At 32.5% G+C, this 16,622-nt stretch overlaps 1 protein-coding gene across 1 annotated transcript; it reads left to right on the top strand.

Moving 5' to 3' along the window:
• Window positions 1–526: 526 nt before the first annotated feature.
• On the top strand, window positions 527–16,178 carry LOC126886280 (homeobox protein ceh-1-like). Its single transcript, XM_050653151.1, has 2 exons — window positions 527–701; window positions 15,760–16,178. The coding sequence occupies exons 1-2, from the start codon at window positions 527–529 to the stop codon at window positions 16,176–16,178; spliced, it is 594 nt and encodes a 197-aa protein (XP_050509108.1).
• Window positions 16,179–16,622: the final 444 nt, after the last annotated feature.

The following is a 16,622-nucleotide window of genomic DNA, read 5'->3' as shown; positions in this document are numbered from 1 at the left end:
CTTTATATACTGCATCGCATGTCTTAAATACGCTGTAGAATGAATACCAAGGAGGACGACAAGAAGCATTGGAAGACCTCAAAAGAGATGGTTAGATGACACAAAAGCAGTAACAGACAAAGAGTGGATTAGATTGACGCAAGATAGAGAAATCTGGAAGCAAAATTGGGGGATTTAGGGATTAGGGTCCTAACCTACATTCAGGAGTGGATAGAAAATGGTTGACGAAGAAGAGAGAAGAATAAGTAATTTAAGTTGAATTCAAATTTCTTCTTGTTAAAATAAGAACAGATTCTAATTCCAACAAACACTGTGTATAATATACATATATTATGCCTATTGTAAAAATTATTGTTTCGCGTCCTCAAAAGAAGAAAATATTTGAAACTCTAAACTCGCCCTTTTAAAAGTAAACACAGCTACGTCCTTGCTGTAGAGAGTGGGGTAGTACCCTCATATATAATACCGGGGTTGAATGTTTTGACACAGTATATTTTTTGAAAATAGCTAAGTGATGATTTTCACAATGGAAGATAAGGGGGCAGTTACGAAGAGTCACAGTGATTTTAGTATTAACCATATTTTAAACAAAGCTGGGGTTAACTTAGAGCATAATACGTCGCCGAATAGGGATGGGGTAAATGATTTAAATACGTATTCCTGGTTACAGTGTACGAGGTTTTGTCCTCCTAAGGTACCAAGTAAGTTATGTTTAATAATATTTTTTGGATTTGTTATTAAACAAACATATTATCTTTTATTTAAGTATATATTTATTATGTTTATTTGGGATTGAGCCCCAATTATTGGTGTAATGAAAATTACATTTCAATTAACTAATGTTTGACGTTTCGATTTTGACTCCGGAGATCATTTTCAAAAAAAAAGAAAATCTCCATCTTTTATAAAATCTTCCCAGGATTTTTTAGAATAATTTCTTTTTTGAAAACGATTTCCAGATTGGAAATCGAAACGTCAAACATTAGTGAATTAATATGTAATTTTCATTACAACAATAATTGTGATTTAAATATAAATATTGCTATTAATTTATATCTTCACAAAAATTATTTCTATTTTTTTATTCTTCGCAATAATTTTTTTAAAGTTGTTTTTTAAGTAGGTATATATTGATTAAAAGTAACTAATTTAATTATTTTTATTGATTATTATAGCGGATTATTAAATTTTGTGAACAAAAATCGCGTCACAAAATTTGTTATATTTTTTCAGCGTTTTTATTCTATGATTGAGCACACCATTGCTACATTAGGGAACATTTTTTTTTGTTTCTCAAAACAGCGCTCACAAAAATATCCTTCGATAATTAATTTGTTTTTCATCTATTAAGCTAATCATCTGATTTATTAGTTATATTAGACATCTAATTAATTTTCGGGCATACAGCATATTAATAGAAGCATATTCTAACAATGTAGCACAGAACGTCATAAAATTTAAGTCACTGCTGCAAACAAAATTTTTCGATTGTATAATCTGATATCTTTTGGTTTCTTTGCTTTTTTCTTGACTTAACAATATTGGGGAATGTTGTTCTGAAGCTATTTTCTTGTGGCATTTTTACAATTTTAACTATTTAGAATGGGAAATAAACCACAATATTATTAAAAAATGATTTTTTATTAACGTTTCGACGCCCAAATCGGGTGCCGTTGTCAAAATACAAAATACTATTAATATAAACAAAAATGTTGTTGCTTAGTAAAAAAATTCTTCTAATAATTTATTTAATTTGACTCATTTATATCGGCAATTCAGATACATATGATACATTTTAAAGTAGAAGACTTTAAAATGATATTGCCAATATTTATGAGTTGCGTTCCTGGGACGACTTTACTGAAAGATAGTTCATTCGATTACATGAAATCAACCCCAACTCAAGAATATCCGTCACAAAAAAAAAATCATAGCATGTGATCTGTCTTTAAAAAGACAACCACATGCAACGGTGACATTAAAATTCTCGCGTTAGAGATCTCATAGTAAATCACGAGGGAAAACCAGGAAAAACCTCGTGATACTATCCCGACATCGTAAGTATTTGGTCTTACATTTAATTTACTCTCAAAATTAATACCAAATTCTGACTTTATTATAATTTTGTTTAAATTATAAATAATATCAATAATACATGGGTATATAAGTAATACTAAAATATAAAATATGTACTAACTCGACTATTGACTTACTAATTGTGGTATTTTCCTTCTATTGACTTCCTCTTTCAGTATGGGTATCCACATCCTACTGCATTCCACCGAGGAATTTGCGACACAATTGGTTTCGTTTAGCATAATTAGAGCCGCTTCTTTGATTTTTCTCTTTTTACTATCTGTTTCTTTCAGGACTATACTTGAATCTCTCCACTGAACTCTATGTTCATTATCCCATGCGTGTTGACATTTTTGAGATCTATCAAATTCTCTATTTTTAATATAAGATTGATGTTCACTTATTCTAACGTTTAATGGTCTTGATGTTTCACCTATATAAAACTGTTCGCATTCACAAGGTATTTTATAAATACAATTCTTTGTCCTTTCTTGTTCATTGTTAGGTTTAGTTTTAGATAGAATAGATCTCAATGTGTTGGTTGTTTTGAATGTTGTTGAAATGTTGAATTTATTTCCTATTGTTTTAAGTTTCTCGGATAGTCCTTTTATGTATGGTATTGATATTTTCCTCGTATTATTTCTTGTGAATGTTGTAGGATCCCGTTCTATGTTGTTCTGTTCCATTCGATCCAATTGTCAAGATTTTTGAAGCAACAACATTTTTGTTTATATTAATAGTATTTTGTATTTTGACAACGGCACCCGATTTGGGCGTCGAAACGTTAATAAAAATCATTTTTTAATAATATTGTGGCTTATTTCCCATTCTAAATAGTTAAAATATTGGGGAAATCTAATATCATTATTCCTTGTCCTTGACAATCGTTTTATTTTTTGTACAGTTAAAGTGTTTATTGGTTGTTTAGATACTCTAGTCTCTAATAGATGCTTTGTGTAAAATTGTCAATAGTTTTTAAACCATTTCACAAATATTTTCATATGTATATCGTCTTACTAATTGGTCTATTTCACTCCTTACTCAATATAACATGTGTCTTTCCTGAACTATCGGCGTATTTTATGAGTTTTATACACTTACTGTTCCGGCAAAGATTACTCAGATGAAGTAGAAATGAATACACGCGACTGTTGGCGGTAAAGGAACATTAATTTTAACATTGTCTGATAGATAGCAGCAGACAGTTAGAAGAATTAAGAGATACCCGGTTTTATCAACCTACCCGGTTTTTCCAAGTCTCCCCTACTTCTTATGTTGCATAGAGAAACATTGGCTATCGAAGTTATAGATATGTATTTATAAATACAAAACAGTTGATAATTGATGGAATAGGCTATTTGTTAATTTACGCTCTTTAGTTCAATTCTGTTCAAAGAAAACTATTCAATAGTTTGCATCAAATCTTTAGACGTTAATTTGACTGACTTTTCTTCAATGCAAATGAATGAAAATTTGCAGACATATACATTCGCGGGAACAATACACGAATAGTCAATAAAAAATTTTTTATGTTTATTAATTGTTTAAATAAAAAAACGATTTTAATGGAAAATGCTTAAATTCTCTTGTTTTTTACAATGTAGAAACTTGAAACTTTTACGGATTGTAGCTAATGATATGAACTATACATAATTTCACTTTTTACGTTAATTGTTTACGTTATGCTTCATAAATAAACAATAAAGTTTCAAATTTTGAACGCTCATATATTTGTTTATAAATAAATCGGCGTTTTTTCGTGTAAAAATTCCATAACGATACGAAACAAAACTTCAACCAAAACTCGAATTCAAAAAAATCGTGTTTTTATCGTAGTCTTAGAAAAACCACCGGTAGAGACAGAGACGTTTTGTGCTACAATTAACATTAGAATTCGTTTTGTCGTATTAATTAATTAAACGCTTTTCTTTAGTTCAATCGTTTGGGTCAAATCTTTGGAGGTTAATGTGACTGCCTTTTCTTCAATGCAAATGACTAAAAATTTGCAGGCATATGCATTCGCGGGAACAATACACGAATAGTCAATAAAACATTTTTTTGTTTATTAATTGTTTCAATAAAAAAAAACGATTTTAACGGAAAAAGCTTAAATTCTCTGGTTTTTTACAATGAATAAACTTGAAACTTTTACAGATTGTAGCTAATTATGTGAACTATACATATTTTACTTTTTACTTTAATTGTTTACGTTATGCTTCATAAATAAACAATAAAGTTTCAAATTTTTTGCCGATTCTGACTACTTTTCATGTTTGTACATCATATGTTTTATACATATTTTAATAAACATGACGATAGATTTTAATGTTTGAAAAGTGAAAGACTAAAAAGTAAAAAATAAAAAAATATGAAAAAAATATTTTTAAGAAACGCTTTTCTTTAGTTACGAGTGACTAAAACTAAACATATTATAAAAAAATTAACTAAAAAGCAAAAATAAAAAAAAAATTGAAAAAATCTATTCGTTAAAGAAATGCGTGGTGCGAAATCCGTTTATTCGATGAAGACTCGCCACGCTTTTCTTTGACGAATGTGTTAGATTTTTTCAATTTTTTTTATTTTTGCGTTTTAGTTATTTTTTTTATAATATGTTTAATTTTAGTCACTCGTAACTAAAGAAAAGCGTTTCTTAAAAATATTTTTTTCATATTTTTTTTTAAACCTAACCTAGCTCTAACTACTCGGTTAAATTGATTTAGTGAATGATTACTATGTTTTTGATAGGTATGATTATTATTATACTTTTTTCAGTGTATATTATAATTAGGTATTAAAGTAGACCTTGTAAAATTAAGATGACGATTAACAATAAGCAAAAAAATCCATAGTGTATTCATAAATAACCTGATAATTAGTGCATTAATTAGAAACTATTAAAGTTTTGATATTTTTGGTATTTTATTTGATTTCGTATTTAAATCCTATTTAAAATTGTGTATTTTATTTGTTTGTAATAAAGCTCAAACTGAGCTCGAAATAGCAGTTTTTATTGTTATATGGGGTTTACTTTCAGTTTCCAATATGTATTCTTTTCTTCTCGGTATGTTGTTCTTTGCGAAACCAATTAGCCAGATTTTTTCATTAAACCGAGTAATTTTAATATCATTTGCAAATGCACAGAACAAACGGAAAAAAGATTTTCAGAAGGACAGAAAAAGATAATATAAATCAGGGTTTAATAATTTGGTTTTTTTGTGTATCTTTCGTCTGCTTGTGCATTCTTTTCTTTTCTCCGTCTTTTTTTCCTTTAATGTGCGCTCTTTTCAACTTTCGTTGCTGCGTTCGCCATTTTTGTGTATTAGTATAGATAACATTCTTGTTGATTGCTATTTCTATTTCATTTTTTCACTTCACAATATATTCCCCTTTATTTTAACGTTATTTTCCTTACCGTGTTTGCGGTATCTGGTATCTTGCTATCTGTCTTATTTTTCACTGCATATGTAAAAATTACCCTTTTTCTGAATCATGTATAAAAGTTCTTTTATATGTTTCAGTTTATTTTTATTCTGAATAACTGTTTCTTTATTGCGGTTATTCAGTTTAACCAAGCATATTTAGCTTCGTAGCTTTATTACTAGGTATCTCTAGCTTTACATCTATGTACATTTATTATTTTTTTATGAAATTTTATGTTTTTTTTTTTAATAATTATATTGTCAGAATAATATGTGTACTCAAAGTTCACTCATCATCTATATACGAGTACCTATATCATTCATCAGCTATCCCAACATCATTCATCATCATTCTCTTTGCCTTATCCCTATGCGGGGTCGGCTTCCCTAATTGCATTTCTCCACACAAATCTTGGGTCATATCAATGTTAATCCCCTTTACCAACATGTCCTGCCTTATCGTCTCCCCCCAGGTCTTCTTTGGTCTTCCTCTCCTACTCCTTCCAGAAATCTGCACTTCAGCTATTCTTCGTATTGGGTGATTAACGTCTCGACGTTGAACATGACCAAACCATCTTAACCTATGCTCTCTCATTTTGGCATCAATTGGTGCCACACCTAGACTTCCCCTAATATAATCATTTCTAATTTTATCCTTCTTTGTCACTCCACTCATCCATCTAAGCATTCTCATTTCCGCCACATACATTCGTTGTTCCTCTTTATTTTTCACTGCCCAACATTCAGTTCCGTACATCATAGCCGGTCTTATGGCTGTTTTATAGAATTTTTCCTTCAGCTTCATTGGAATTTTTCTGTCACACAACACACCACTCGCTTCGCTCCACTTCATCCATCCAGCCCTAATTCTACTGCATGCATCGCCATCTATTTCTCCATTACTCTGTAATACCGATCCTAGGTACTTAAAACTATTGCTTTTCATAATCATTTCACCATCCAAAGATACCATTTTATTTGTAGTAGCTCCATCTTTAAATGAACATTCCAAATACTCTGTTTTTGTCCTACTAAGTTTTAAACCTTTTTCCTCCAGAGCTTGTGTCCACTGTTCCAGTTTTTGTTCTAAGTCTCTTTCACTATTTCCTACTAACACGACATCATCAGCATACATTAAGCACCATGGAATGTTACCCTGTAGTTTCGCTGTTATCTGGTCCAAAACTAATGAGAATAAATACGAACTAAGCACAGAGCCTTGGTGCAATCCTACTTTCACATGAAATTTATCAGTCTCTCCCACACCTGTCCTAACACTAGTCGTTACTCCCTCATACATATCCCTCACAATCTTTACGTATTCACCAGGGACTCCTTTCTTATTGAGTGCCCACCACAGAATCTCTCGAGGAACTCTATCATATGCTTTCTCAAGATCAATGAATACCATATGAGCGTTTGTTTCTTTGCTCCTGTATTTTTCCATCAACTGCCTTATAATGAAAATTGCATCTGTTGTTGATCTACCCTGCATAAAGCTTAATTGATTCTTTAATATTTCAGTCTCTTCACGTATCCGTCTATCAATTACTCTTTACCATATTTTCATGGTGTGGCTAAGCAGTTTCATAGCCCTGTAGTTTGTACATTGTTGTATATCTCCCTTGTTTTTTTAAACAGGTACCAGTATACTGTTTCTCCATTCGTCTGGCATTTGTCCGACTTCCATAATTCTATTAAATAGACCTGCTAGCCACCTTGTTCCTGTCTCTCTCAATGCTCTCCATACTTCCCCAGAAATATCATCTGGTCCTACCGCTTTTCCTTTCTTTATTTTTTGAAGCGCTTGAGCCACTTCCTCGTTGGTTATTTTGGTGACCATTGCTGCTATCCCAACATCATTATCATCAGCTATTCCATCTGTCATCGGATATAAGCCTCCTTTAGATGTGTCCATTTATTACTGTTCGTTATGTTTTGCATCCATTCGTGAATAGCCACTCGCTTGATATCATTAGTGCAACCGGTTTGAGATCTGCATCTACTTCTCTTATTTGCTCTTATAGTGCGGTTACTGAAGGTGGATATGAGCTATTACCTCCGATTTCGTTGAACCTCCATCGATTTGCATGAAAATTGGTAAGTCGTTAGAGAATATCTCAAGGAATAAAGGTGATATGGTGCCAACTTGCGCTTTTACCCTGGGGGTGGATGCCACCCCTTCTCGCGGGTGAAAATTATTTTATTAAGAATAACCCCATAATTCGATAGAGGGACAAATTCTAAGCAAAATTTGTTTTATAAAGTTATTAAAATAAATCAAGACTTTTTGAGTTATTCACGATCAAAGATTTTAATTTTTCGTGAAAAAAATGCATGCTTTTAACCGATTTTTCACAATTAACTCGAAAACTATAAGTTTTTACACAAAAATTTATAAGTACAAAAATTGAATCTAATAAAAAACTAAATAAACTCCTTACTAGAAAAACCTTTTAATGTTAACTAAAAGTGAGTTATAGGTAATTGGATGTATGTATATTCTTTTCGGCGAGTACCCAAATCTAAGTATTCAAGCTTAAATAACGGGGAAATGGTGTATTTTATAACATGAACATATAAAACAGTTGTCAAAGTACTTAAAATTATCTATCGAATGAGCTCCCAAACGAGTGGATGGCATTAAAATTTACGCTCCAAAAATTTTTTCAAAATTTATCTTTTAAAATTTTTTTCAAAAATGTTATTGTTTTTTTTTAATAACGCCATTAATTTAAACAGTTTGAAAGCTAATTCCAAGGGATATTAAACCACGTTGAAATTAATGTTTTAAGCCCCTTACATTTTTAAAAATAAAAGGTTAAATGGCCCCGGTTACATGGTACTCGCAGCAAAATTTAAGCTTTAAACGTTTATATCTCGGTTATCTTTTACCCTACAGAAATAGTAAGAAAGGTAAATATTTCGCACAAATAAAACTAAAATTTGGTTATATATAATTTTTTACGTATATTGAGTATTTTTGGAGTTTATTAAAATGAAAATTACGATATATTTAAAAATTCTGATTTTTTTAAATTATACCTTTTTCTAAACATATGCATTCTAAACCGGTCAAAATCGTTGAAATAATTACTTCTGCTAATATAAAGAAATTCTTATAACGATTACTATAAATTTTAATTTTTGTGGATATGGCATATGTTTTATTTTTCACTTTTTCCTAAAAAAATTCAAAAGGGTTCTTTTATTTCGATCATAACTTGATTAATTTTGATACTATTAACTTCTTCTGGAGCTCATTTGATAGGTATTCCGAAGTACTTTGACAAGTGTTTAGCAGGAATATTTTATGAAATGCATTACCCACAACTTACTTTGAATTAAACGCCGTTTAGATCATTAAGTAAGGAGTGTATTCAATCTTTTATTATCTTCAATTTTGGCAATACATAATAACTTTTTTGTAAAAGCTTATAGTTTTTGAGTTATACTTGAAAAACAGCTTTAAAACACGCAATTTTTTACGAAAAATTAAAATTTTTGATCGTGAATAACTCAAAGAGTTTTGATTTATTTTAATAACTTTAAATAACAAAGTTTGCTTAAAATTTGTCCCTCTATCGAATTATGGGGTTATTCTTAATAAAATAATTTTCACCCCCGAGAAAGGGTGGCATCCACCCCCAGGGTAAAAGCGCAAGTTGGCATCATATCACCTTTGTTCCTTGAAGTATTCTCTAACTACTCACAAATTTTCATAAAAATCTATGAAGGTTCAACGAAATCGGAGGTGAAAACCTTCAGTGACTGCACTATTAGTCGCCATTCAACAATTCACTTCGTCCAACGGTTGTTGTCCTGTCCATTCTTCATATTATCCCGGTTTGGATCACATAATATGTTACTTTTGATCGTCTTCTCATCTCTTCATTGGATTTGCGGTCTCTGAGTTTAATGTTGAGCATTCTCCGTTCCATAGATTCACTTGAACTTTGTGGACTATGTTGTTGTTAAAAGGCCATGTTTTAGTTCCATATGTCAGAATCGGCAATACACACTGATCGAAAGTTTTTGCCTTTAAAATATTTGAAATGAATGTCGACTCGATTCAAGTTCTCTGTTTAACCCAGATACGACAATATCAAAAGGCACCGCTAGGAAAATATTCCAATATGCGGTTCAGAGAACCTGTATGAAACGAGTCTTTGTACTCTAATAGAGAGTATGTCATTAGTAAAATTAGAAAATCTACGGTTTCGTTTTGATTTAAATCTGTCTCCTGTCATCCCCCTGGAAGGATGCAGGATGCAGGGGGATGGCAGAAGACAGATTTAAATCAAAGCGAAACCGTAGATTTTCTAAATTTAAAATATTTGGTTTTGATTTAAATACTGCTTGTAATAGGATATAGATGCTAAGGATCATCTATTTATGTCGGCCTTTAGGTTACGCTTTCATCATCATCCAGCCTCAAAAGTCCACTGCTGAACATAGGCCTCCTCCCCTCGTTTCCAACCCCATCTATCCTGCGCCGCTCTCATCCAGTTTTTATTTAGCTTTCTTAAGCATTCAGTCCATCTTGTAGGCTGTCGACCGACGCTTCTCTTGTCTTCTCTTGGCCTCCATTCTAAGCTTTGATTGTGCGATTTTTTAAGATGCAGGAATTAAAAACTTTTGTTTTTAGATTTATCTTCTTCTTTTTTTGTAGACATGACTCTGTCTGTTTTTAATGTGCCTCCAGTAAGTTGGTATTCCATCGTTTTCCTACTGATCGTCTTCCTATTAGGGAAATGTCTCTCGCCGTCCTTATCAGGGCCGGCGATAACGAGCCTGCAAGGGATGCACCGCAGGCGGGCGCTCCTGTTTAGAGGGGCCAAAATGAGATTTTTCTGATGGTATTATACAAAATACTAATTTAAAACAACCAAAGGGCGCCTATGTTAGTTTTGCAGGCGGGCACCTTATACCCTAGCACCGGGACTGGTTCTTATTACTCTATTTGTTGTTATTCGGCTTATGTGGTCGTTCTATAATCCGGCCAACTTAGACACCAAATGCTTGGCAAATAACAAAAATTGCCGGAGAGCCAAATTTTGGTGGAGAGCTAGAGTATACCATAACAAATAAAGTTTAAAAAGTCCCCATCGATCCCATGTGTGCGTCAAAAGTTATTCGGGATCAAAGGTCAAAGTTTGAGATTTTTTGGATTTTTTTCGAAAACGGTAAGTTTTATCAAAAAAAAAACCTCAAACCAAAGTTGTAGATCTTAACATTCTCTACAAAAATTGTCCTTACAATTTTTTTCCTAAGAGTTACCATTCCTGAGATATCGCGATTTTAAAAGTTACTTTATACATTATATGCACATAAGCCACGTATATACATATGTGGCCCTTAAGACAAGTATAAATGCCTATTTGTGTCTCTTTTATATAGTATATTATACTATTCTGAAAATATTTCTTCAAAAGGTAATCAGTCCCAAACTGAATTTCCTCTATCCACGTGGCCTTGAAAAACATTTGGCTATACCATTGTTTAAAAATAACAGATTGTCTATTATAGGCAATGGCTACAGTATTGTCCGTAGGTCTAGTTCATAATATTATCTGTTTCTTTTAGTGCTAAAGGTTCAGTTCAAGTAAATATAAGTACAGTGGAACCCCGTTAACTCGGATTAATCGGGACCGCGGCCGATCCGGGTTATCGAAAATTCGGGTTAGCCGGAGAAAATGGTAAAAATTATTAAAATATGGTATGCTTACAGATAAACTCCGTTATAATTGGCACACAGACACTTGTAAACCACGTTCGCGTTCCACACATACAAAGCGTCGTCGAGAGTCTCATTTTTAGCTTTCTTATCTTTGCACCGATTGTCCAAACTGTCTTTTGTTATCATTTTGAAACAAAAACAACATTTTAAGTTTTATTGCCATTACGTAGACAAAAAATCACGCAAACACAAAATCTGAATATATTTACGAACGATTACAAAACGGAACGAACAATGCGACTTTACTACACACAATACCGTCTCGCAACGAGAACGAACTTATGTTATTTAATAAGAGTGAAGACTAAGACCATTGTTTGAAAAATAATTTAATGGTTTTTTCTAAACAATGCTAAGACAGTTTCAAGTAAATAAAGGATACTACAGATGCCTGTTGGTTTCGATAACACATTTTTACTAAGGTATATTATGTATCAAATTACACAAATACGCATTATCTCTCATTGTATAATGTGTTTGACATTGAAAATTGAAACGAATGAAATACATAGGAATTCGCTAAAGCGACAAATTTTTACGAAGAAAGTTTATTATGATAAATAAAATGAGCCTGAAAAATATAAAATATTATAGTATTCGAACAATATGTTTATAAGGAAAGATAAAAGAAAATATTTTAAGATGTTGAAAAGAAATTGGAAAATCCAGCATAAAGGACATACATTTTTATTGTTGTAATGTTTGTCTGATAAAAATCGGTCCGGGTTAGCCGGACTTCCGGGTTATCGGGGGCCGACTTATCGGGGTTCCACTGTACTTATTACAAGCGTCTACCATTTAGTACCGTTACCGTTATTTGTACAATTTTATAGTTTTACAAATGTCTCAGTTTTGCTTTATTTGCAATAAACTTTTAAGTGAAAATAAAACAGTTGCGGTTGATCGTGGAATGCCAAATTTAATCGAGGCTAGTGTCGAGAGAGGTGATGAGTTTATTGAGTATTTAAGAACTCAAAAATCCGTTACAATACACGTGAATTGCAGAAAATCATACATTCGGAAAACTTCAATCGCTGCAGTGAAAAGACAACGTGAGGAGGAACAGGCTAGTACTTCAAAAGTAAGTCCACCTCATACTAGAACGCGAGTAAGTAAATCACATTTTTGTTTTAAAAAATACTGTTTATTTTGTGGCGATGAAGCCAATGAAGAATCTGAGATAAAGAAAGCACAGCATCTTCTAAAAATAATTCGTAACGTTACTACACTAAAATTCAAAGAATCCCTGTTGAAATTAGCTAAAGATCGTTCTCATGATGTTTCGAAGGCTGTTCTTGAACATATTAATTTTGAGTATGATTTAGTCGCTGCTGATGCAAAATACCATGACAGTTGTTACAAATCTTTCTTAAAACCTAATACTGGTCGTAAAATTGGCCGTCCACAGGATGAAACTGTAAACTCTGCGATGGAGAAAATGTTTCAATTCATAGAAACGAGTGATGATTGCCAGTTTTCGTTGGATGAATTAAGGAATATTTGTCAAGATGTAGTTTTAGATGACAGAACTATAAAAATACGATTGAAATTGAAGTAAGGTAGTAGAATAATTATTACAGAAAAACCTGGAAAATTAACATTTACTTGTTTTATTGACAATTACCAAGATCAAGGTCAAGTCTGGTCTGATAAAAAAGACTTGGATGAAAAAGACAAGCGGTTAAAAACTTTAAAAGCCGCAGCAGCAATTGTTCGTGAAGATATTCAATCTTGTGTTTTCGATAATACTACTTATGTACCCCCCACCAGGTAGAATGTTCGAGGAAATAAATAACGATATTCCCGAATCATTGTCATATTTTTTGGAACAAGTCATTTTAAAAAACAAGCGTCATAATTTAGATCATCTAAAATTAGTTTGTACGAATATTAGCCACGGCATCATGACAGCTGTTCGGCCTAGAACCTTTAAATCTAAACTACAGCTGGGTCTTTCAGTTTTTTTTTTCATCGGCGAGACCAATGACTCAGTCACATTTGAACAATTTTTGAACATCCAGCAAGAGGAAGAGGAAGAAGATGAAATCGAAGAAGACTTGACTGTTGAAGTAGACTTTCAAGAATATGAATCTGATTAAAATATCTAAAGAAATCAAAACAATAGTTAACCTAATAATCAATAGCAATATCAATAATCAATATCAATAATAAGGTAATATCTAGAACTTGACCGGTATTGTTTCCTTAAATTATCCTAAAATTGTCAAAACAGTTAGTGGAGTAGGCCTACAGGGGAAACCATGGTAAAAAAAACGCGCCGAGTACACTACCTCACAGGTGATGTGGAAACGTGTGCATATCATGTATAATGTGACTCTTTGAATCGCGATATCTCAGGAATGGCAACTCTTAGGAAAAAAACAGTAAGGATCATTTTTGTAGAGAATTTTAAGATCTACAACTTTGGTTAAAGGTTTTTTTTTTTGATAAAACTTACCGTTTTCGGAAAAAATCCAAAAAATCTCAAATTTTGACATTTGACCCCGAATAACTTTTGACGCACACATGGGATCGATGGGGACTTTTTAAACTTTATTTGTTATGGTATACCCTAGCTCTCCACCAAAATTTGGCTCTCCGGCAATTTTTGTTATTTGAAATGTCTATATAGACCGGGTTACTATTCTACTCTCATGCTTGTTATCCAGTTCTTAATGTTGTTCACCTTGCATCTCCGTCGTATATCTGCACTTCTAGCTCTATCTCATAGTGTCTTACCTTCGATTTTTTGAAGGGTTTTCATCTCTGCTGTTTCTAGCATTATTTTTGTCCTTTCTGTATCAGGTCGTGTTTCTGCCGCGTATGTCATTATTGATCTAGTGACTGTTGTGTAAATTATGCCTTTCCCTTCTTTTCCGATATTTTTATTGCTCCATATTGTTTCATTCGGGCAACCTGCGGCTCTGTTTGCTCTATTCACTTGATCTTCCACTTCTGTTTCGAGCCTTCCGTAGCTAGATAGTGTGATGCCTAGATATTTAAACTCCATGACTTGTTCTATTATCTGACCCTCCAGCTCTAATTTACATCTTATTAGATTTGCTGTTATAACCATACATTTGGTCTTTTGGGAAAATTAACGTGTTAAATTTTCTAGCGGTTATATTAAATTGGTGCAGCATATATTGTAAATCATCTTCACTTTGAGAGATTAGTATTGCGTAGTCTGCATAGTAGATTATTTTAAGTTGTTTTTCTCCCATTTGGTATCCTTTTTTAGTTTTTACTTTTTTTATTATTTCATCCATGATCAGGTTGAAAAATAGAGGACCCAGGGAGTGACTCCCTGTCTTATCCCATTGCCAGCTTCAATTGAGTCAGTTAGTTCTTCTTCTTCTTTTACTTTTATTGTGTTGTTCTGGTAGATATTTTCGAATGTTTTAATTATTCCTAGCCAATGGGACCACTCGACAGAAATTAAACAGCGAATAATAAAAGCGAAAGCAGCATACGTTAGAATGAGACCCATTTTCAACACTCGAGACATATCATTAAAAACAAAATACCGTCTGTTGAAAAGCTACATATTCACAGTTCTGCTCTACGGAATGGAAGCGTGGACACTAACTGTTGCATCTATGAATCGGCTCGAAGCTTTCGAAATGCGGTGTTATAGGCGCATCTTACCTATATCCTGGGTTGAACGAATTACTAATGTGGAAGTCCTGCGTAGAATGGGGAAAGAGTGTGAAATTCTCATAACCATCAAAACAAAAAAATTAGAATATCTAGGACATGTAATGAGAAATCAAGAACGTTACGGCCTTCTCCAACTGATTCTCCAAGGGAAGGTAAATGGTAAAAGAGGACCGGGAAGAAGACGCATTTCCTGGCTTCAAAATTTACGAAAGTGGTATAACACCACTACAACTGAACTGTTTCGCGCTGCGGTAAACAAAGTCAAGATAGCCATGATGATCGCCACATCCGGAACGGATAAGCACTTTAAGAAGAAGAAGAAGAGGTACGTTTCTGACGTACAATAAATAAATACCTAAATTCCTTTAATTTGACCCTGTCAGATGTCTTCTTAAGGTCCACGAAACATAAATATGCTGGTGCACGAAACATAAATATTTATATAATATTAATGTTCTTGGATGCAATTTTAAGTTTGCCAATGATTACTACATCATGCGGACTCTTCGGTCTACTTCCGCGTGTTGGTTTTCTCTACTCAATTTTATTAAATGACCTAAGTAAATATATTCTCCCACATCACTTCCTCCCCCACAGTAACTGAAATTTCCTCTAAAGAAATAATCTTGGCCTTTGTTAGATTAATTTTCAAGCGTAATCTTTCTGAAACATTTTTTAATATTTAAAGCATTTCTTGAAACTGGTTGAATTTGAATTCACTACTAATTTATGATAATCTCGTCCACAAATCAAAGATGACCTTGAGTCAATATTTATAACTTTTTGCTCCCATTTTTAGTTTTAAATTATTAATTATTACCTATCGTTATTTATATACTTTAACAATAACCTTTTTAATTACAGGAATTCAGAAAAAAGATCCGCCCCAAAAGCGACAACTAGGACGATATCCGAGGATTCCCTTTACCAATGAACAGATCGCCACCCTCGAAGAAAAATTTCAAGAAAGTCCATATTTAAGCAGCGAAGAAGCCTCAAACCTATCGAGAAGGCTCCAACTAGCAGATATAAAAGTTAAAATTTGGTTTCAAAACCGAAGAGCTCGAAAGCGAAGAGAAGAAATGAACAAGAATTTTAAAGAAAAAATACCAAAGACTGAACATATGGAAGCAGTTTTGCAGCCTTCTACAAGCAGTAGATCTTCACAGATTAGTACAGACACAAATAGTTTATTACAAAGTACCATCCCGCAAAGCAGCACAGCTTTCGTTCCTTTTATGTATATTAGTCCCCAAAATATTTTAGAGTTTAAACCTCGGTGATATATATATATTTTTATTATCTTGCTCATTATGAAATAAGTTTGATGTATATTTATTTGTATATAAAATAAAATTATTTATAGAAAATTGTCACATTATTTTTTTATTTGTTTACTCTTTTGTCTTAACAAGATGTTAAAAATATTAATCCACAAGGAAAAAAATCCTATCGCTGGTTGTATACCATTAAACACAAAAAATTACTAAAATCCTTTATAAAAGGCATATTTTATTTAAAATTCCAAAAGGCTACATCACAGAATGTATTCGAACTAAAAAGTTCATCATCAGTGCTTTTTTTCGACAAAAAGTTTTTGACATGCTTGAGCCACCAAAATATGTGGCTGAAAACTCTTTAAATGATATAAAATTATAAAATATTTACATTATTACGAATTGAAAGTGTTGTTTAAAATATTCCTGGAAATAACATCAGGCAACGCC

This window comes from Diabrotica virgifera, chromosome 6 (genome assembly GCF_917563875.1).
Source record: "Diabrotica virgifera virgifera chromosome 6, PGI_DIABVI_V3a".
Classification (NCBI taxonomy): Eukaryota; Metazoa; Arthropoda; class Insecta; order Coleoptera; family Chrysomelidae; genus Diabrotica; species Diabrotica virgifera.
Note: the sequence above shows the minus strand (reverse complement) of the source record. Positions and strands in the feature narration are given on the sequence as shown.

What these genes read in the sequence shown, in the direction of transcription:
- LOC126886280 (XM_050653151.1), top strand. Translation starts at nt 527, where the DNA reads ATGGAAGATAAGGGGGCAGTTACGAAGAGTCACAGTGATTTTAGTATT. An exon ending in TTGTCCTCCTAAGGTACCAA is followed by an intron (nt 702 to 15,759) that starts GTAAGTTATGTT and finishes TTTTAATTACAG; the next exon opens with GAATTCAGAAAAAAGATCCG.